This window comes from Taudactylus pleione, unplaced genomic scaffold, assembly GCF_031769625.1.
Source record: "Taudactylus pleione unplaced genomic scaffold, aTauple2 ptg000021l, whole genome shotgun sequence".
Taxonomy (NCBI): domain Eukaryota; kingdom Metazoa; phylum Chordata; class Amphibia; order Anura; family Myobatrachidae; genus Taudactylus; species Taudactylus pleione.
The window spans coordinates 8719800-8742579 of NW_028284423.1; the positions used below are offsets into that span (position 1 = coordinate 8719800).

Consider the following 22780-nt stretch of genomic DNA (forward strand, 5'->3'; position numbering starts at 1 on the left):
ACCGCGGACATTTTTCCGTTGTTAACGCATGCGCAGTACAGGGAAAATGGCCGCAGCGGGCATTTTTCCATTGACCTGTACATGCGCTATAGACTCTGGGAACATTGTAGTGCCCTGAGTCTATAAGTGCGGCTCAGTGCGTAGCCGGCCACCGGACGAAGAGGAGGGGGCCCGTGTGCAGTCTCCTCTCTAGAAACACTCCATGCCATCGGATTTTCAGGAGCCTCCCGGGCGGTCCGGGAGAGTAGGCATGTATGATCTTAGAGTCAGAACCACTATGAATATATGTGCATATTATATTATTCATCTATTATTATGAATAAATTAGTTACATAGCACCCAGGGGCGTATTAAGAGAGGGTGCCCATGTGCAGTCTCCGTCCGGGGCCCCATCCTCTCCGGCGGGTGGCAGCCGCGCCGCAGCAGTAGACTCTGGGCACTAGTCCGGGAAAATTACGCGGCAGCAATTTTCCCAGCGATTTTCCTACTGCGCATGCGCAAAACGTCGGGAGAATGGCCGTGGCAGCCATTTTTCAGGCGATTTTGATAGTGCTGATAGCGCAGCCGTGAGACACCGGAGAGGTAATTTTTTTAAATTTGGGTGCAGGGTGTGCAGTAGGGTGAGATGAAAAGTGGGTCAAAAAGGAAAATTTTTCTACATCGATTGCGAGGGTCGAAAAAAACTTGTGGGACCACTCGAGAAAATGATTGCCGTTTAGTTTTTCAAAATCTGATATCTTAGTTGGCCAACCAGCGCCTAAAGATTTCGTAGATATGCCCTATAGGCATTCCCGCAGAACACCACTGCAAAGCGCTTTGGTGCTTTTTTTCGTACTGTTTGTTGCTAAGTAGCAGATTACAATAGTTTTGACTCGTAATAGACGCCCTGTTCACCGTATAGTGTCCTATAGTAATTGCCCTCAACATAGCCGTATTGTCTAAAACGCAGTAGTAGGGTATCTGTTGCCCTCTGCCTACAGCTCTCAGCTTGTTGCGAATAAATACATGTAATAACCCAGGCCCTCTCTTATTTATGCGTTTGTCTATGGTTTGTAGGGTGACAGTAGGTAATGATGCTTTAGTCCATACAGCTATAATTCTGTTAGCAACAGCCCTAGCAGCCTCTGCAGTTAACGGGTTACAACGTTTATCTAACAGAATATCATGTCGAATGACATGGAATTGAAGAACTACTTTTCCGATGGGTGACTCTTTAATTCCTCAGAGCTGCCCTGGCCTTGGCCCCTTCCTGGCTGCTGTGTGTTTGCATCAGGGGCATCTTGTACTCATTGGAGGCTGTCTCTGAGAATCAGTGAGCGTCAGTGATACCTCCCATCTCTAGGCTGCTGCTAGGCAACCAGACACATTGCTAGCTCTGATTGGTTATCACTGTATCAGGGAGCCAATCAGACAACAGCCTGCCCCTCTCCCCCGCACTGCTGCAGCTTCTACTAGCACAGCCACAGCATGATGAGCAGGGAAGCAGCAGGCAATTGGCAAGCCTTCCATCCCACTGAGTCACTCAGTGACTGCTGCTGGAGACAGGCTGGACCACAACAGCACAGTATACTTCTATCAGCACTGCCAGAGAGCTTTGTGGTGGTGTTCTCCTGGCATGCCTATAGGGCATAAATACAAAATCTTTAGGCAAATTTAAGATTACAATCACTGGGCCTAATTCACTACGGATCGCTATTGCGATTGCAGCTGCGATTTCGCACGCAGATCTGCTTTGAAAATATGCTAATGTTTGTAATCGCAAAGCCAGCATACAGATGCCCACTACCGCTTTTGCACATCTGTAAGACCTCGCAGACCTGCGTATACATCGTTACCATCAAGTAACATCGGACCCTCACGCACAATTACAACAGGTCTGACCTTACTCAGAAATTGCAAATATCGTCGCACGCAGTGAGCACTCAAGCTGTGAATGCCGTTGCAGTGACTGATTTATGCACGCAACACGTAACTGCTTTCAAACAGACAGGCACGTATGTTCCTACAACCACTCCCCCGTCACCATAACACTATTGTCCTTTCCCTCGATCTGCCATGGCTTTGTATCTGCGTAAGTGATCGCAGTGCGATAGTAATGCTAACTCCCGCACTGTGGCGCATACAAATGCGCACCATCGGCTGATCTGTGTACGCTGTTGCGATCTGTGATGAATCAGGCCCACTATTTTGACTAATTAAATTGGCAAACTAGGGTAAATAATGATACAGATCACCAGAATCGGAGGTTTCTGTAATATACTATAGTAGGGTGTACATTATTCCTTATAATACACAAGTTTTCCTAATGAACACAGGCCCTGATTCAGAGCCAGACGCTCTTTCAGAATCAGGGCGGCATTTTCTTTTTTTCGGGCAGGCCACCTGGCCGCTCGCTAAGCTGTGGATGACCACAGCTCCAAAACGGGGCGAGCCGTCAATCACAATCGACAACCGCCCCATCTTGGTGCGAGACCCGTAGCGATGGAGCGCGCGTCGCTGGCCGGGTCTCGCGCATGTGCACGCTGGAGACGGCGCATGCGCAGGGGGTAAACAACGACCTGCTTGCGAGCGGTCTGAATCAGCCCCACAGGACATGCTGTTTATTTAAATACTAGCTGAAGTACCCAGCATTGTCCTAGTTTAAATCTTCAAGTTATTATTTTATTATGTGATGTTGTCCAAATCCATGCAGTGGAAGGCCCAGAACAGGCTCCCCGGGTCAAAGTTCTGCCCAGTGTACACCAATAGGAGGTCCGACTGGGACCTCAATTCAGGGGTGTTCGAATGCATTACCCGTACAAACGGATGAATTTTACATACGAGTTTATAGGACAGTATACGTATACTAGACGTCCATAGCGATCCCTGGGTCTATTTTACAGTCTCTTTCCTCAGTGCTCCTTCCACTCTTTATCTCCCTCTTTCTACCCCTTTTACTCCATCTCTCTGCTCCCGTCATCTGTCTATTTCTCTTATTAACATTTGATTTGATCATATACATTTTTATTATATAGATTATCCCTAACATTACCTTTTTCTTTTCATCTTTACTATTGTACTTTTTGGGACATCATCCCCTTTTCTCCCATGCAGTTTATTTTCTTTATGTATGTGACCTGTGCACCACTGTGTGCCTTTTTACTGTTACATTTTTGGCTGTGGCTAATGTTGTGAGGTTGATATTGATCATCAGGAGTGTCGGTGTAATTATTATGGGGTGGCATGTGAACAGCAAGTAGAAGTGTTTGGAGACAGTAGATGTGGAAGTAGCATCACAGCCGGTGGGAGGGGTCAGATTTCAGACCAACTCATTACATTCCAAAGTGATGACATGAATTTATATCACTCTTCAGCTTTGTATACAGAAGACAGACTAACATCACTTGTGTATTATAATAATGCTGTTATTTACCTACTGCTCCTGCCCCCATTAGCCACCGTTGTACTGCGGTAATGAATTCAGCTTTCACATGTTGTGTAAATGCCTGTTGTTGGAAAGAGAACACGTCAACATGGCAACTGCAGAACACTGGATTACATATGTATTTGCTTTAGTACTGCACTTGCTATATCATATCTGGGATCTGATCAGAATGACGACAGGTTCTGAATGTCAATATGGACCTTAGGTCGACAACCAATATGTTGACATTCAAAAATGTCAACATAGTTAAAATGTTTAATATGCTCATAATTTTGACATTTAGTGTGTTGACATATCATTATCTTGCTTGTTAGGGTTAGGCTTTTTAACCATGTCTTCATTTTTGAATATCAACATATTGGTTGTCGACGTAAAGTCCTTGTCGACATTCTGAATGTCAACATCCAGAACCTGTCGAAACTCTGGTGTTAACATTTATTTATTACCAGTTATTTATAGAGCGACACATATTCTGCAGCGCTTTTACAGAGAATATTTGGCCATTCACATCAATCCCTGCCTCAGTGGAGCTTACAATCTATATTCCCTACCACATGCTCACACATACACACTAGGGTTAAGTATTTTTTTTTTGTTAGGAGCCAATTAACCTACCAGTATATTTTTGGAGTGTGGGAGGAAACCGGAGTACCGGGAGGAAACCCACACAAGCACAGGGAGAGTATACAAACTCCGCACAGTTAGCGCCGAAGTGGGAATTGAACCCACGACCTCAGTGCTGTGAGGCAGTAATGCTAACCATTACACCGCCTGTGCTGCCCTGACTGTCGACTTTTCATACTACACCCGGACATCTGGTGGTATATTTACTAAAGTGCGGGTTTATAGAAGTGGAGATGTTTCCCTTAGCTACAGTAGAATCTTACTGGTTGTTATTATGTTCTAGAAGGTGCTAAATAGATAAGTAGAATCTGGTTGCTATGGGCAACATCTCCACTTCTATAAACCTGCACTTTAGTAAATATTCCTCCTAGTGTCATATTTAAATGGCAATTAACTCTTTCATTGTTATCTTAATATCTTTAGTGTCTGATCTGTAACAGATTGCCCATGCTAAATTTGTCTGGGAAGTGCCACATTCTTAATAATCAAAAATGCCAGTCACATGATGTAAACAATACTTGCATCAATAGAGGTGGTGAAATAGGTCATTCATAGCCTGTAACACTATTGAACAGTGGGTTGTAGTCAATGGACAGACACTTTGTGGAAAGCCACATAGGACAGAGGGCCTGATTGAGCAAGGATCACAACTGCTAATACGCACGCAATCAGCCGATTGTTGCAAACTGTGCATGCATCGCAGTGCACAAACTAGCCACTGCGTTCGGGACTGATCGCAGAGACTACGCAGACCCATCTCAGAGTGATTGACATGAAGTACCGTTTGTGGGTTCTGCCGGTGGCTCAGCGAAACACAGGCATGTCAGTGTGTTTGAATGTCGTTGCATGGGTGTATATAAATTATCCACTGTGATGCCCTACACATAGCGTGCGATGAAGTTAGCAATTTCTGAGTAAGGTCAGAGCTTGTGCAAGTGTGCGTGAGGCTGCGATGGTACTCAATGTTACCGATGGTTTCGTGGTCTTGCTAAACATTACGGAAGTGTGTAGGTAAGGTGGGCGTCCCGGTGTAGTGCTACGACGGCATAGCGATTGCAATGGATTAGCATACCTTCGCAGTCAGACTGCGTGCGTAATCGCAGCCGCGATCTATAGTGAATCAGGCCCAGAGACACCTAACAGAGCTCAGGGAAGTCATGGAATGTTCCCCAATGTCTGCTGTATAGATAGACAGAAAGCTGCAGGAATTGAGGAGAACTGGGAGGTCTCCCAGTGCACCAATGTTCTTCTGCCAATATGAAACACTTTCTATGTTATGAGTCTGCTTGCCCTCCAAATATAGCTGGATTTCCCATTTATGTTTATGCTGTATTACAAATCGTATGCATTATAAGGGAATGGAAATATAATATTATTGGACCCTATGTAATAGGAACAAACATCATTTTATTGCATTTAAAGCAGAACATATAAAAGTAAAAAAATCTGCTTAAGATACAAAACTAGTGAGTAACATATTCTAATTTATACCATATAGTCCAGTGGTTGCCAAACTGGATGGCGGAGGGCACTTGCAGGGGTGCCACGGGTTGATTAAACAATCAAATTATTTATGGATAATCATAAAATATGTGGTCAAGCAGAAGTGCAACCCTGTCCATAACCGCATAACTGAACCTAAGGATGGCAGGTAAGCACAATTTACTTTTATAATTTTTGCAGAGTATCTCAATAAGAAACTTTAGCCCTAGGGGCGCTGTGAAAAAATATGTTGATACTTTAGATCGCCGTGATGCGAGAACGTTTGAGAACCACTGATATAGTCTAATGCCAGTCTGCAATTTAGGGCCTGGTTCAGCTGCGGGCGCAGTAGCTTACATGGTAGCAGCTGCGATAACTGTAATATGGTAATGTAGCAGGAGAAGTCATGCATTACTGATCTGAGTTGCATTCTAGAACGCAACATCGGATCATCTGCAATGCCAGCGGCCGGCTAAGTGACCCATGGGGTCATGCAAGCTGGCTGCCGCAGATGCTGAGAAGAGGCCAGGAATCTCCTTCAGCCAACTGGGATCCTGGCCTTGTCACCTCCCCACAACGGCAGCATCACGTCTCCATTTTGGGAAATTGAGGCAGTCGCCGCACCTAAACAGCAGCAGACTGTCAATCACTGACAGTCTGCTGCCGACCTGCAAGCGACATCCCCGACCCATACTGCACGTGTAGTATGGGTCCGGAGCATGCATAGATACCAGAAGAACGGGAATCTGCGTAAAACTGAGCAGCGTCCACAGCTGATTCAAGCCCTTAGTAAGAAGCACCAGTGCGGTTCTGCAGGACAGTCATAATAAAGATACAGATTGGGTCTGTGAGGTACCACATATATACCTGGCAGAGGTTGTTCTTTTTTCTGTACGTATCCACCTTCTTGGCTTGGTTCTCACTTACAAACTTGATCATGGTTTTTACAGCATCACGGTCTGTATTGTTGACGAAAGTGACAGAGCAACATTTAGTAAATCACATTTAATTCAAATTAGGAAAAAAATCTATTGGGAAAATGAATTAATAATTAAGTAGCACTAGAATGCCCGTGGTGAAGATTTTGCAAATTTGAACCCAGAGCATATACGTATTGAAAATGCTTCACTAGATCATATGTCAATACGACGGAATCAGGTGATAAAAGATGTGTGTGAAACGTAATCGGCTAAGCCACGCCCTTTTATGGTTTTTGGGGATTTTTTTATTGTAACATTTCGCCAATTTGTAAGTACAATGATATATTTGCCCATGAACTTTGAAGCAAAATGGACCGCTTCCAGGGGGTATTGCAAGCGGAGTCCCTATAGATGCAAATGATAATGCACCGTTACTCCGCCTCACCGTCTCCCGCCAATCAACGGCTGCCGGCAGCTCTCGTGGAAAGCAGAGAAATGAGGCGTTGCTTTTGAGGCGCAAACCCAGTGCTGATTGGCTGGGTGTTGCGAGCCTGGAATCGACGTGTTGGAGAAAGTAGGTGAGGGAAGAGGGCCCCCTACGGCAGCAGCCTCACATGTTGTGCCGCCCGCACGCCCTCCCTCATTATGTAATAGCTACGTCACGCAGCCAGGCGGCCAATCAGGAGCCAGACTGGGCAGACTATAAACAGTGTCGGCACATAGCTAGGATACCAGGTCCATGTGAGAGCACAGACCACTAGTAGTGCGTGAGAACTGCAGCAGGCCGCGGTCACCCCTATCCAGCTTCCCCCAGGTCATTGTGCTGGCTCTGTGTTCTGGTAGTTTTCTTGACATTTAATGTTAGATATAACAAAGCATTTATTATGGGTTTTGTCATTTTTTATTTCCAGCAAATTGTATACAGTTTTATTCTAAATTCTGTAATTTATTGCTGATTGAAATCAGTCACAAAAGAATCACATTAATCTCCTAATTAGTCTTTGAGATATTCAAAGAGCGTTCCGGACAAAGGGACTAACCAAATTATATATATATATATATATATATATATATATATATATAATCACAGGGGCTCTGCACTCACCATAATAACTAATAATAATAATAACATAATAAACAGTGGGGTTTTTAGTTCATGAATTAATCAATGCATTTAAGCTTGCAGCCCATCGTCGCGGGACCCCACTTTACTGCAAGTCCCTACTCTATTGCTCAGAATTATAACATGGATATAACATACCATGAGTTTAACACTAATGTGATGGCTATCAAGGTTTAAAGCTCACAGCAACTTTGCTTTTAAATTAGACAGTTACCAAGCACACCTGTTGCAAAGCACCTAGGAAAACAGCTGACACAAACTAATTAAAGTAGTTAAAAGGGGTGCATGAGAAAATGTGATCACAAAAATTATTAATTATAAAAATGAATTAAAATAAACAAAAAGCACTGATCCACGGCACTCACCATTCCTAGAAATCACAGGGGCTCTGCACTCACCATATTAAATAATAATAACATAATAAACAGTGGGGTATATATATATAGATAGATAGATAGATAGATAGATAGATAGATAGAGGGAAGAAATGGCGGCACTCGTAGGTTTAGTAGAAAATAAACTTTAATCCAACGGCGTTTCGGGAAACAGTGGGGGGGAGAGAGAGAGAGAGATATATATATATTTATATATATTAGTTCAGTAAAGGTCAGCACTCCTTTTAAGCGGTAGACAATACTGCCTGGGATGACCATTCAATGGTCCGCATAGGGTACCATTATACATTTTCTGCCAAATGTAGAATGCACTCACCAGGACTTCTCTTCAAGGTTTAAAAAGGAGAAATCAAGGTTTAAAAAGGAGAAACCTAATTTAATGGTCACAACATAATTCAAGGTTTGTCAAATGTAGAGGTTTTGACCACAAAAACGCGGTGTTCCTCAGAACACCACCAGTGAAGCACAGGACCTCAACCGCCCCTAGTGGTTTGCATGAAGAATAGCATCATAAGGCCATCCAGTTTACTCACACTCAAGTAAGTTGCTATTAATATAGACATTCTTGAGAGATGCATATATAATACTCTATATTAAAGATATACACACACATATAACTGAATATATATATATATATATTTAAAGACACTTTACAATATATTACTTCTACTCATTTCATTCCTTGCATGAGAAGTCATTCTTACCTTTATCACTGGCAAGGTTGAGCCAAGCCTGTGCTGCCATATTAGAATTTGCATCACGGAATATGTGTACCTAGGAAATTAGGCAGTGTACCATGTAATGTTTCCTTCTGCATCATTTTACCACAGATATAGATATTTACCATATACAGTATATTACACTTACAGTATCAACTATAGAATATATACATGTCTGTATTTTACTGGTAGCTAAAATTCTAAAACAGTATTAGTATATTATATTCTATAAGTACATGATAATAGGTGCCCAATCTGTAATTCCCACACTAGAATACACTTACTGGGGCTTCATTTATGAGGTGTAAATGGTGCAGTGTAAAATCATCTTTGGGGGCCCTGAGTATTTCAATCCACCCAGATTTGTGCCAAAGCTCATGGGTTTGTGGCGCAAGAGGAATTTTCAGAGCAGTACAAGTTAGCACTGGCTGATAGGAAGAGCTGTATGGGGTGGGGTGTTCTTTGCTTAGTATGGAGTAGGCACACCACTGGGTGTAGTTCTTTAGAGCAGTGCAAACACAAGAATTTAATTTAGTGGAGTAAAATTGCTGAAATAAGATAAAGAGGTGGTGAGGGCACATTTTTCAGGTCAGTCCTTGCTGTGTGGAACGGTACCCATTAATTCCCATTCCATGAAAGTACTTGAATATTGCAACAGGTCCCGTCCCCCCCTCAGCTTCTTGTGATGCAGAAGTGTTAAGAAAGTTCTTTTGTATTTGTGAACCGCTAGGGAAGTCTGGAACTCCGTCTGTAGCCTCGCCCACCAGGACCGTAACTACGGGTGTGTGACCTGTACTGTCACGTAGGTCACAGGACTTTGGGGGTGGCACAGTTACTGCCCTCTGCACCTGCACGTGGTTTGCAGGGTGCCTGGCACGGCACTCTGAAGTCAGTAGCACTATTGTAAAGCCACCTGGAACATCCAAGCCTGTACAGCTGCCCAGAGCATCCTCTAATTCCCGAAGCTGTTGGCCCTACCCCCTTAGTGTGACATCATGATGTTACGGGTTTAAAGAGGCGGGGCCGGCACAGGACGCACTCCCGCCCTGTTATATCGCTGCCATCAATATGGCATGTAAATGCAGCCTACAGTCTTCAATCTGCTCCAAGGGACTGCTGCTGTTAAGGAGCTGAGCCTGTGAGATAAAACCATTTGCGGATATATGCATCCTACTGGGTGCCCTCTAGTAGCGCAACTTCCTTCTTTTCAGCTACAGGAAAAAAAAAAAACCTCTACACTGTAAAACAGTCTAGATCACAGGTTCTCAAACTCGGTCCTCAGGACCCCAAACAGTGCATGTTTTCCAGGTCTCTTCACAGAATCACAAGTTAAATAATTAGCTCCACTGGGGGATCTTTGAAAATGTGTCAGTGAGTAATGAATATACCTGTGTACCTGCTGGGTGATCTGGAAAACATGACCTGTGTGGGGTCCTGAGGACAGAGTTTGAGAACCACTGGTCTAGATGATTAAATGGTGCTGTAAGTGTATTTAGCAATAGCATCTTGTTTTTGTGAGTGGAAGTAGCATGAGGTAGTGTTATTGTGTACAGAAACAGTGTAGTGTAGTGATGTTATTATTATAGTATTTTGTAGTAGTACACAGTGGTGGTGTTAATGTGTGTGATGTGCTGTGTGCAAGCATTAGTGTTTGTGTCTTGAAGTACTGCATGCCTCCCAACATTTGGGAGGGAGCAATAGGGATTTGTGTCTCTTTGGTGGGAACATGAAAGGGGGAGTGACCACTTGCCACACCCATGCATTACATTGGGGCGTGGCTGTGCATCACGTCCCATTACACGTCACACTGGGGGCGTGCCCAATGCTTTCTGCGCTACTTGACAGCCCCCAACAGTTCTCTTTACTGATCAGATGCCACGCACATCCATTCAAATGAAAAGAAAGCGCATGCTGATCCGCCCCCCCCCCCCCTGGTACGCTGCAGCCCATGGGTGGGACAGCGGGGTCGGGCCCGTAAAGCAAGACTGAGCTACCAAAATCGTGAGGTTTGGGGGATATGGAGGTGTATACTCAGCAAACTACAAAAAAACCTCAGTAAAACACAATATTCCACTATTCATAAAAACATGTGGGAGACAGTGAGATTGTAATGAGGGCAGTAATAATAGGTATAAGGGGAAAATAGGCTGGCAAATATATATATTACACACACAGTATAGGATAATGTAATTTGTTGTGTTTTATATACTCTCCTAGATAGATATCGCTAGGGAAGCGAGAGGGATCCCGGAGGCTTGTGTCTACTCTTCTGGGAGAACTCCAAGAAATTTGGGAGTTTACTGGCATTGTTGACAAGAATAGTATTAACACATGTGACAGTGAAATAATAGTATTTTGAACAGATCTATTTGAAACTCTGCCCCAACTGACTGGGAGTGTTAGTGATGAGCTTTCTAAAAATGTGATTGTTGCATGATTGTACAATAGTGGGTATGTATGGTTATTTGATTTTGTAAATTGTGTATTATGTGAACAGGAAAAGGAAGTACAGAGGAAAAAAGACTAGAACTGATATAGTGATATAAAAAAGAAAATTTATTTTAAATAGTAATTCATTTTTAATTTGTAGAAAACTCTGACATGTATGAGATGTGCATGGAACACATTCAACATTACCTTTAAACATTAAAGTCTATGGATGAAATATAATAGTCTCCTACTTGCAAAAGTGCAGATTTTACAGGCAAACCAGTTTGGTTCTTGTCTTTATGAAATATCGCCGCTTTAATCCTACAGAAAAATTGCCAAAAGATCTGCACTTTTGCAAAATCACACCCTATTACATTTCACAAGGCCAAAAGAAGTGCCATAACTGCATTATGGTACAAACTGAGACCTGATATTAGTACATAATTAACAGCTAGTCCTCAAATTGAATGTAAAACTCCCCTGTGACAGTAGATGGAGTGATACAGGGGGATGTAGTCTGCATAACGGCGAACACAATGCCAGCGACCAGATTCCCGGCACTGACATCCCGACAGCAGTCATATTTCCGGCTCCAGAATCCCGATAGCTGCAATCCCGACGGTGAGTATTAGGGTTAGGCACTAGGGGGAGGGTTATTTGTATACTGCGGGAGGAAAGGGTTAGGTTGTGGGATGGGAGGATTAAGGTTAGTCTGTGGGAAAGGTGGGTTAAGGTTAGGGAATGGGCTAGAATACTTACCTGTATGCTTTGGGATTTCCACTGTTGGGATTACGCTGCTGGGATTCTGACCGCCGGCATTATCAACGCCGAGATTGCTTACCCAACCCGATACAGGGCTGGATTCAGCAGTGGACGGAATTGCAAAACTGCATACAAGAAGCTTTGCAATTCCGTCCTGCTAAAATTCAAATACTGCAGGAGGCACCTGAAATGAAGAGACGCCTCCTGTGAGCATCTGTGATCCCGGCATTGCGACTGAGGCCGCAGGCTGGGATCACCATAGCGATAATTGGCTGCGATGTTTTGTGGCACTGGCCAGCTGATTAAGCCTCAGTTTATGCAGGCTGGCCAGCATGTGAGGCCAGGAAGTCTATGTCCCTGGCCTCCTCCCTCCCAGAAAATGGGGAACAACATGCCCCCATTTGTGGGAATGCCGGCCATCCCTGTCCCCGCACCGCCCGCAAGCGCCTCTGCTTGTCAATCAGGCAGAAGCATAGGGAGCTTTGAAAAAGCCTATGGTGAAACGGCCGTCGGCGTTTTAGACGGCTGCTATAAAATGTGTATTCTCACTGCATAATATTGCACCAAAATGTTTTAATGTGTAGTGTCCGATTGAAAAACAATTACATATGGTGACAGTCAAGAGCCACAATTGGGGATAAGCGCTGAGCGGAGCTGACAGTTTATCCTAATTGAAGGCAGCATGGTGACAGGCAGAAGTCAGTATTGGGGATTAGCGCTGAGCGGCGCCAACAGTTTATCCTAACTAAAGGCAGCAAGTGGGACATTTACCCTGCTCCCTAGTTATAAACCATAACTTGTGCTGACTGCGATGAACAACATCCATAACGGGAGACCAACCGCTAGGCAGCAAAGATTAGTGTTACTTAAACAAAAGCCACAAGCGGAATAATATACCTGTCTCTTTAGTATATGTTGTAATCCAGTGCCTATCTATTTGTACGCTCAGCATATAGAACAGATAACAATAACATACAGCTAAAACGGGAGACCAACCGCTAAGCAGTAATGACTTATATTATTTAAGCAGAAGCCACATGCGGAATATCAAGTCTGCTTTTTTATCATATGCTGTAACACAATGTTCATTCACATGTATGTCTAGTAGATAGAATAAGTAATAGCAGCATAAAACTTATTACAAATAGCTACAAGTGGGATTCTGTTGTATTTCCCCTAATACGTATTCAATATACTAATAGCAGCAGAAGAGCGGCATCACGTATTATCATATAATTAGGTGCAAGTGGGATGCTGTTTTCCTAAATATATATTCTATACTCATTAATATTGTACTTCACCGCCAGCAATGATTAAAATATTCACTGCAGTAAGACAATGAAGAGGACAAATTAGTCAGTAATTCAATTATCCAGAAATGTAATCACGGTTCATAGGATATTAGCTGCTGACCAGTGGATATATATTTATATATGGATGAATGTCAAAACCAGAAACAAGATGTATTATTGAACATCTGATATATAACTACTAGAGGACACAACACATGAGACCCAGTATATTTATTACAAAGTTCCAGTGTAGACCCATGAATAGAGATACAATAAAGTGTTGCAAACACCATATCATTTTATTCTGACACTCTATTATAAACACAGGATCTCACTGTTAACATTATAGATCCTCTATTCATGATATTGGTGCAAATAACAGGGCAATTTAGCCTAGAAATTAAAAGATAATTAGATACACATTGTTATATAGCAGTCGTATTATTTTAAACACTGAATTTTTTCTTTTTTCTTCACACTTAACTCTATTTTAATATTTCACCGATCCTTATATTTTAATACATACCAATAAAAATATATGTTTTAAAACTAGTTGGTTCAGAGTGCACCACACAAGATGCTTACTTTTTTCTTCTTTCTTCTGTTAGAAGCATAGGGAGGCCTGCATGCACCCGTTCTGCAAGTGCGCAGATTCTTGATAATCGGGAATGCCACAGTGCGTCCTCTACAGAATCAGTATTGTATCCAGTCAGATGATCAACAATAACAATAACCATATCAACATTCACAAAGTCGACACCACAACGTCGACGTCTTCAGAATGTCAACATGTTCACATTGTCGACATCTTAAATGTCAACATTGAGAGGATGCTGCCAATTAGGGTTAGGCTGCAGGGGGGAGGTTAGGGCTAGGCTGTGTGTGGGTGGGTTTTAGGGTTAGTCAACAGGGAAGAGGGTAAAGGGTAAGAAGTAGGATTAGGGGGAAACGGTATGTAATGCTGCCGGTTCTATTCCCGGCAGATGAAATACCGATGCCGGAAGGCCAAAGCATGAAGATCCCGACTGGGGCAGGTAAGTACCCTAACCCTCCCTTAGTGGTGCCTAACGTTAAGACCCCCAACCCCCCCCCCGGCTAAAGATAGGCGTCGGGATTTACGCCTATCTTTAGTACCGCGTCGGGATTCCGTCAGCCGGCATTCCGGACACCGGTAATTAAACTGCATCCCGATTAGGGGGAACAGCAGAAGAACCTAGCACTGCCCTAGACATATATGTACATATTGGTCTCCTTATGCACTGGATAGTATATTATTATACGGTATTAATAATTAACCCTATTGATGGTCTATAGCAGTGTGCCCCTAACAGTGCATGTTTTCCAGATCTCCTAGTCGGTGCACAGGTGTATTTATTACTGGCTGACACATGTTTAAAAAGATCCACAAGTGGTGCTATTTAATTGATGATACTTAGAAGAACATATAGCACTAGTAAAATTCTATAGTAGTCATGGTGTGGGCTGTGATGGGGAGTTTCCAGGCAACCGGAACCCCCCTCCCCCCACGTTTGCCTATGGGAGCAGGGATGAGGCAGCAGAAGAGCCACAAAGTCTGAGGGGAAGTGCTACAGAGGTGTGAAGGCTGAGTCAGTGCAATGATTACTAAAACCCCGTAAAATCCCTATGAAGAGAGCTGCAGGGTGAGAGACGCAGCTCAGAGTAATTACCTTTATATGACATGAGGATATTCCTAGTGCCTGTATATCAGTAAGATAAAAGAAGCACGTCACAGGCACTAGCAAGGAGATGTATATATTATATGTTATATATTTTTATTGTCATAAAATGAAGTACTGTGCAGGAGTGGAGAAGGAGATGTAGTTATTTTCCTTTATCATTTGGAATGAAGTAGTGTACTGGAGGAGTTACTTATTAAAGAGAACATGTTTTGGAACAGAGGTTGACTGGTCCCCATCTTATTAGATTTGCACGATACAAACACCTCATATCGTCACCTGTATCCACACAAACTTTTCTGTAAAACCTGCATGAGCACTGACCCCTTAGTCACTGATTGCCCAGGGTAAGGAATGCATCAGAGAGCAGGTACGTTGTCTAACCATGCACCTCATACCAGCAACACAGTGAAAAGGGGTTATTATAAATAAATGTAATCCGCAACAAGATTTACTAAAGCTTCTAAACAGACAAGTGGTGGTGTTGCCCATAGCAACCAATTGGAATATAGCTATCATTTCTCTATTGCATCCTAGAAAATTATAGTCAGGAAATGATTGGTTGCTATGGGCAACACCACTTGTCTGTTTTAGAAGCTTTAGTAAATATACATCGAATGGTGCATACACACGATCAGATTTTTTCTTCAGATATGGACGATAACGATTTAAAAATCGTTCAGTCGTTCATATCTGAAGGAAAATCGTTCATATCTGACATGCCTGAACGATGGACGATCAACGATGCGCGTTCCCGTTTGTCAGATAACGATATCTGACATCTGATGGGTTTGCAGTCAGACTTGGACGATTCCATTCATTTTAATGCAGTCAAAAATCGTTCAATCGTTCAAAACTTTGGTCAAATCGTCCAAATCGTTCAAATCGTTTAATCGTTCATCTGACAAATCTGACAAGTCTGACAAATCTGACCGTGTGTACGCTCCATAAGTGTTGCCTTTGCAGAGCTAATTTGTGTGGAAGATTTACATGACTGCAATAAAAAGTGCTACATCCTTGGAAACATTTGTTGAGAATGTAATCTGATTTCTAAGTATGAGCCAATCAGTGAGCAAGCTCCTCTGTGATCACATAATGGCAGTAAAAGACAGGATTTTAGTCTAGCTTCCAAGCCTCTTTCTGAACTACATTATACTGTATGCCATGTGAGTGGTTGCTATGGTAATTTAATTAAAACTAAACTCTAAATTATTCTCACCAGTGAACATGAGCAATTCAGTTCAGGGATAATTGAAACATAGGGGTATTGAATCACTGTGATCACTGTTATATTTACTTTATAATACTGTACCTGGCTATGCATTCCACTCTGTGTCCCTTTGCGTTGCTGGTGTAAAACTGCATTATCTTTATAAGCGTCACCTGCAAAATTTTATAATTTTTTAAAGTGATACAACATGAAGAAAATGAAAACACAGTAAAATGTTATGAAAGAGTCACTTACCGTATTTAAAGATGAAAAATGGTTTATCTATGCAAATCTAATGTCTATGTCCTTAGCCATGATGATTTCTGTGGTGTATACAATTTAAATTCACCTGTAGATTTTTTGATCACCTAATTCACATAATGATGTTTGCAGTATAGAACCATTCATTGAAGTGTATATATACACTTTGTAGACAAAAGTGATTGGACACCCGCGCAAGCAAAATGCATACTATTGCACACGAGTTCCAAATGGCCACTAATGTGGCTGTTTCGAGAAGAACAGGTTGTAGGGAGGCCTATGCACTTGCAGTTTTACTGAAACAAGAAATGTTTTTATCCGGACAGCAATACCACCTGTCATGTTTCCAGGGTGACACTGGACTGGTATACAGAAAATTCAGCAGAGATGTTAGGACATCCAATGAATAGTGGAATGATAATACTCCAGAACAACATAATAAACTAATAGGGAAAACTCTGCAGCCTCTGTCCACCTCAGGTACTGGCACTCGAATAGTAGCGCCTTCAGAAATCCAAGGAAAGCTGTGATCGGAAAGCTTCTTCATCATCCCAGCTTGTTTTTCCAAATTGACACATTACCTTCTGACCATGTCCTTCTTACTCACAAGGCGCTCCATAGGTGACGTGACTAGCTCGTCCACATTGTGGCTTGTGCAGTTGTGATTGAGCTGACGTTGAAGGATGGTTGAGATCAGACTGAGAAATGGCCTCTTCTGGAACATCGTTGTCTTCAGAGTGACCCTGTTTCATCAAAGACTTTACTATATATCCAGCTCATTTTCACTGCTGATAGTTTGTAGTACTTCATTAGGGAGAGCGGTAGCGGCAACCTTTACTTTGCATCCAATAATGGCTTTGTATGGTGATCTTTTTTACCTGCATGACAAGCTCTATTTGAATGAGTTGAATAAATGGAATGCCTGCACTCCAGTGAGAAGTCATACATTCTTGCAACCATGGGGCATATTCAATTGGGAGTGAGGAAAAAACCTTGCGCCCCTCGTGCCCAAATTTAGATTACCGCGGGGTATGCGTGCTACCACTACCCGCGATATCCAATTTTACAAAAGTGGTCAAGCGGTCTTCAGAGCTGAAAACTCTGCGCCGCGTTAAAAAAAAAAAATTACACTTGCCTTTTTGGTGGTTTCTGCGGCTTCCGGGAAACTCCAGGGAGGCACAAGGGCTGCTGGGAGATGTAGTTATCCAAGTGCCCGTTATGATGGGGGGGGTCTCACACACACACACACACCGGGGGTCACACACTCATGCACACACACTTACATACTCACCGCTGCTGCAGGCGACCGGGTCCCGATGCTGGATGCAGAAGACAGCACTTCGGAAGGTGAGTATTACTGACTGTGCTCTGGAGGTGAGCAAAAAAAACCTCCTAATCCCGCACCTGCTGGAAACCCAGTGGATTTTTGCTACTCTCACTCCTAATTGAATATGTCCCCATGTGTTCAGCATGTTTTGTACATCTTAATTTGCTCGTTCTATGTTACCCTGACTGGCTGTGTCGTGGTTTCCTGTAGATCATTTCTAGATCAGGCTAATACTCTTTCAGGTTGGATACAATGCTGTTTCCAAACCCTTTTCCATTGTCTGACTGGAGGGTTGATGTTGCTCCGACAAGAGTGAAGATGTCAATCAAATTATGTCACTTCCTCAAATCTATTGGTTTTAAGAGGTTTCAGGACAGCAAACTTTGGTAGGTGATCCTGTCAGACTAAGATGAACTTGTAATCATGGTCTGGATATGACTGGAAAGTGATTAAATCAACCTGATAATGAGAAGTGAATTGTGGGGATGTGAGAGGTTTCACCACAATGCCTTTTTGCTATCCTTTCTGTTTTTGTTGACAAACATGAATGAAAAGTTCAATGTCATGACGGGTAATGTTTCTGTACTCAGACGACAGTTCCTTCAACATCCGGTCCCGGGCGTCCTGTCCGATTGAAGTATGAGCCTCATTAAGCTAGTTAAACAAATCACTGGCAGGCACAAAGAACTTCAGTACAATACTTCCTTCCTCTATCAGGTGAATCAGTTTGCTTTTCTAATGCAACTTGTAATGTCAAGGTTCTTTCTTTGACAACTTAGCATTGTTTACTTCATTAATTAGTTCTTGATATTTTTCATTTGTAAGAAACATGGTATTCCTTGCACTGCTCGCTCTAATCATAAAGAGCTCGCTATAAAAACTTTTCCTTACAGGAAACATACCGGAACTCTCAGAATGTATACCGGACAGAATATGTACAGGAAAGTTTTAGAATTGTAATGAGAGAGTGAAGCACTGCAAAATATATCATATTTTGAAGCAAAATAACTTTATTAGCAAGTGGTCTCTAGGCAAAGTAGGTACGTCATCATGCACACATGTAAATGGCTCATCAGAGGAATCAACCACAACCATAGAACACAGATCTAAAGTAGAATGTCAGAGTACAAGTGCAGTAGAGAATGCACTGGTGTGGGCACAGGGGGGTAGCTTGTGTACACAGGCACTCCCTAATGTTGTGCACCCCCAGCAGTAGCCTACACATGCCAGCACCATTCAGAGTGAGACACGGCGGCAGCAACATGTTGGGGAGGTGTGTGTACAAAATAGAGTGCTGCTGCAGCTAGGGCTCAAGGATATGCCAGGACAGAATGAGTACAGACAGGCATTTGCACCATTAAGCTTCAATCACATCATGCATGCCATGCATGATGCATCCAAAGAGAACTGCCTGTACATTTACTCACTGTGATGACAGACAGTTGAGACCAGCAGGGGAAGTGCACGGACAGGCAGTGGGCGGACGATGAGGGGGAGGAGTGGGCAGATACTCCTCCCCCCTTCAATCTCATCACGATGCAGCATGCTGCCAGCAAATCTTCGGAAACAGCTAGATCCCCTTCCGTAGATTGACCCCGACGTCATCAGCCAGTGTCCAACGTCATTCCCTACCATCCAAGTGGGCATAGAGGAGGAATATAATGCTGTAGTGAGCCACTGAGCCCGGCAAGCGAAGCGAGCCCATGAGGGGCCAACTTTCTTTTTCTGGTGGATTGTGTGGGCAGGAAACTGCACTTCCGCCCTCAGTTCACATCACTTCCAGGTACAGTATCTGAAGGGGAAATATACCTTTCCCAGCATCTTCCACCGCCCTCCTTCTCCAAGTGTGGAGCATGGGAATTAGGCAGGGATGGATGGGTCAGTGTCTCTTTCAGCAGGGCACTGCATTAGCCACAGGCTGAACTGACCGAAGCTGATTGATGGCAAGCTGATGACTCTCTTCTTTGGATGGAGGCACAGCAGCAGGCACCTGGCTGTCAGCCTGTCACTGGGGTATTAGAACTCTACTTCAAATGTGTGATCAGTCAACTTCCTTGAGCTATATTAAAGGCCTTATGAAAAGGTGAGGACAGGTGATGTGAACAGTACATGATTGTATGAAAATATTATTATACAAATGTGGGGGCTAGGATTATAGATTTGGGGGGGCAACTGGACTGGTTGTGTTCTTTAATTCATTTTGGTAATTTATATTATATAGTTATATTTAAAATAGTGTATTCACTATTGTAAGGCCATGGTCTAGGATAAATAAAATACACAGGGTACAGGCTGGGTGGTTGGGAGGAGTGTTTAGATATAAATGTGGGGCTGAGGGTTATATGGATTTGAAGATTGTGATCTCCCTCTTTAGTTTGTATGCTCTTATAATCAGGGGCCTATTCCCTCTTGTGGTTTCCCTTCCCTCTCTTACATCACCATCTCCTTCTCATTTCCAACAGTGGCACTGGACCTTTGGGTTTATCCAGCGCTGCTTTTGTGGGTTTTATCAAATGTGAACCCTACAACGTGAAAACAAACAGGGCCATACAGAGTACTTTTGTATTAGCGCGCTGCGCTGCCTCCTTTCAGCGCAAATTAGGTAGGAGAGAGCCGGTGGTAACTAGGACCCGTCGGGACTCAGGTAAGAGACGTCTGAACTCTGACATGCGCTATTGCATGTGCGCTTACTCCCCAGCATCCATGAGGACACGTCAGACCAGAAGACTCTCACCACCAAAGAGCTCTACAGTGACCTGCTGTATGCCCCCAAATACACTATACCACCACCATTGTACACTAGACCACCAGTGCTACCACCCACCGATGTCTGATGCACTATAACGCCCAGCAATTCCCTGAACTCCATGCTGCCACAGTGTATTACATCTACCGCTATTACACCTGTCACATTCTACCTGTTGTTCTACCTCAATATCACTCACACTCTGGCCAATTATACTGTGGTGTATCAATTCTTCTGGAGAACTACTGCTCTCAGCTAATTCTGCCCGCGCATCACTGAAAATATATTCTCAGCGCCTATTAAGCACTCTGACTGAAATTTCTCAATTAATGTGTATCACACCTGCTGAAAAAATAGGTATTGTCCACCAAACTAAAGACAAGTAAATACAAACACACTTCTGCCGAAGCATCAAGACGGGCACTTGGATCAGACGCACAGCTGCTGCTTCTCCCGGAGTGTGTCTAGGTAGTTAGACACACTTCACCATGTGAGTGGAGTTACTGGCCGCTGATACATCTCCCTACGGAGAGACCATACAGCACACTATCATTGGCCAAGGAACTGATAAAACTAGCCGCTTAATAGAGTGCACATCAGAGTTCATAGTTAGCCATTGACGGCCGCTTAATGCTGAAAAGGGTTTCACGGTGTTGGAGTACTGTGACCGTGCCCCGAGTTTTTTTTAAAAAAGAGCACCTGGACTTTGTTTACACCAATATTTATCCTTGGTAAGTGCTAAAGAAAGAAAATGGCACAAACAATTGCAACAAATAACTAAAATTATTGTCGTTTTTTGTGGAATTAGAACTCTGTAAACGTCCAACTTTACACGAAGCAAAACTGCAGGAATCGATACAAAGATTATATAGTCACATTTTAAAGTATATTGTTACATAGTAGTCTTGATTTAATTGTACTTAGTAACTGTCCACTGTATAGATTTTATTTAGGTCGTTTATTATCTTTGGGACTGATTCACTACCGATCACAACTGCAATTGGAATATCGATTATGCACGCAGTCTCACTGCGATAGTATGCTAATCCATTGCGATTGTTATGCTGCTGCAGCACAACATAAGGGCACCCACTTTACCATCCGTAATCCTTAGCAAGACTGCAAAACCATCGGTAAAATTGAGTACCATCACACTTCATTGCACACTATGAGTACTCAGGCTGCGTATGGCATCACAGTGGATAATTTATGCACGCCCCTGCAACGGCGTTCAAACGCACTGGCACACCTGCATTTCGCCGACCACTCCCCCTGTCACCACCCACAAACGGCACTTCCTGTCAATCACTCTGCGATGGGTCTGCATAGTCACTGCAATCGCAGTCCAGATCGCAGTAGCTGGTTTGTGCGCTGCGATGCATGCGCAGTACGCAACAATCAGCCGATTGCATGCGTATTAGCAGTTGCAATCCTTGCTGAATCAGGCCCTTTATTCCAATTAGCTTTATTGGATTTGTGTATTTTAAATAAATGTGAATATATAATTTATTGTAACACGGGGTATAGAAATGAGGATTTCAGACAGGCAGGTATTTTTGGTAAAGCGGTGGCTTTTTAATAGCAGCAAATACTGCACCTTAGCATACGTGAGGTTAGACCTGCACACATACAGGCACATAACATAAACTAAATAAACAAACATAAAAAAAGTCTCAGAACTCCTTGTGCTAATCAGTCAGAAGTGGCTTGCAGACACAATTTGGGCATGCTCTCCTAGCATAGCCCTTGGACCCTCCAGGTCCTGGCACCCTAATGCTAACCACCACCCCCAGCCTATCGCCTGGAGAGTTTGTCCAGCATCAGGAGCCATGAGCAACAGGTGTGTGAGTTTTAAACCCTTCCTGTGCTGCTGACTTTCTGCTGGCTCTGGGCAACCTGGAAAACCCGGAATCATATATTTCCAATTTGAGCTGTGCAGCCCAGAAAACCCGGAATTCCAAATTTCTATTGTAGGTGCAGAATGTGCCAATCTTGTTTTCCTCTCCCTTGAAGGGAGCTGATCCCTCCACAATGTGGGCGATTCAGGTGAGAGACCACCACTCTCACCACATATACAAGCAGGTAAAATAAGTATTGAACACATCAACATTCTTCTCAGTAAATATATTTGTAATGGGGCTATTTTTTTTTTATGAAAAATTCACCAATGTCAGCAACAACCCATGAAATCCACACATGCAGAGAAGTCAACCAAAGCTGTCCATAAATTAAGTTATGTGTAATAATGTGAAATGACACAGGAAAGAGTATTGAACACATGAAGAAAGGGAGAAAGGGAATTTTTCATTACAATAGCCCCATTACAAATATATTTACTGAGAAAAATGTGGATGTGTTCAATACTTAT

General features: G+C 43.1%; 1 protein-coding gene across 1 annotated transcript in view; it reads right to left on the minus strand.

Annotated features, from left to right (window-relative positions):
• Nucleotides 1-22780, minus strand: part of LOC148539699 (uncharacterized) — a 35042-nt gene that overhangs the window by 1679 nt on the left and 10583 nt on the right. The window contains exons 3-6 of the mRNA XM_088447979.1: nucleotides 16181-16251; nucleotides 8673-8742; nucleotides 6398-6489; nucleotides 3413-3485 (exon numbers count right to left, since the gene is read on the minus strand). Coding sequence (XP_088304105.1) covers nucleotides 3413-3485; nucleotides 6398-6489; nucleotides 8673-8742; nucleotides 16181-16251 — 306 coding nt within the window. The remainder of the gene's footprint in view (nucleotides 1-3412; nucleotides 3486-6397; nucleotides 6490-8672; nucleotides 8743-16180; nucleotides 16252-22780) is intronic.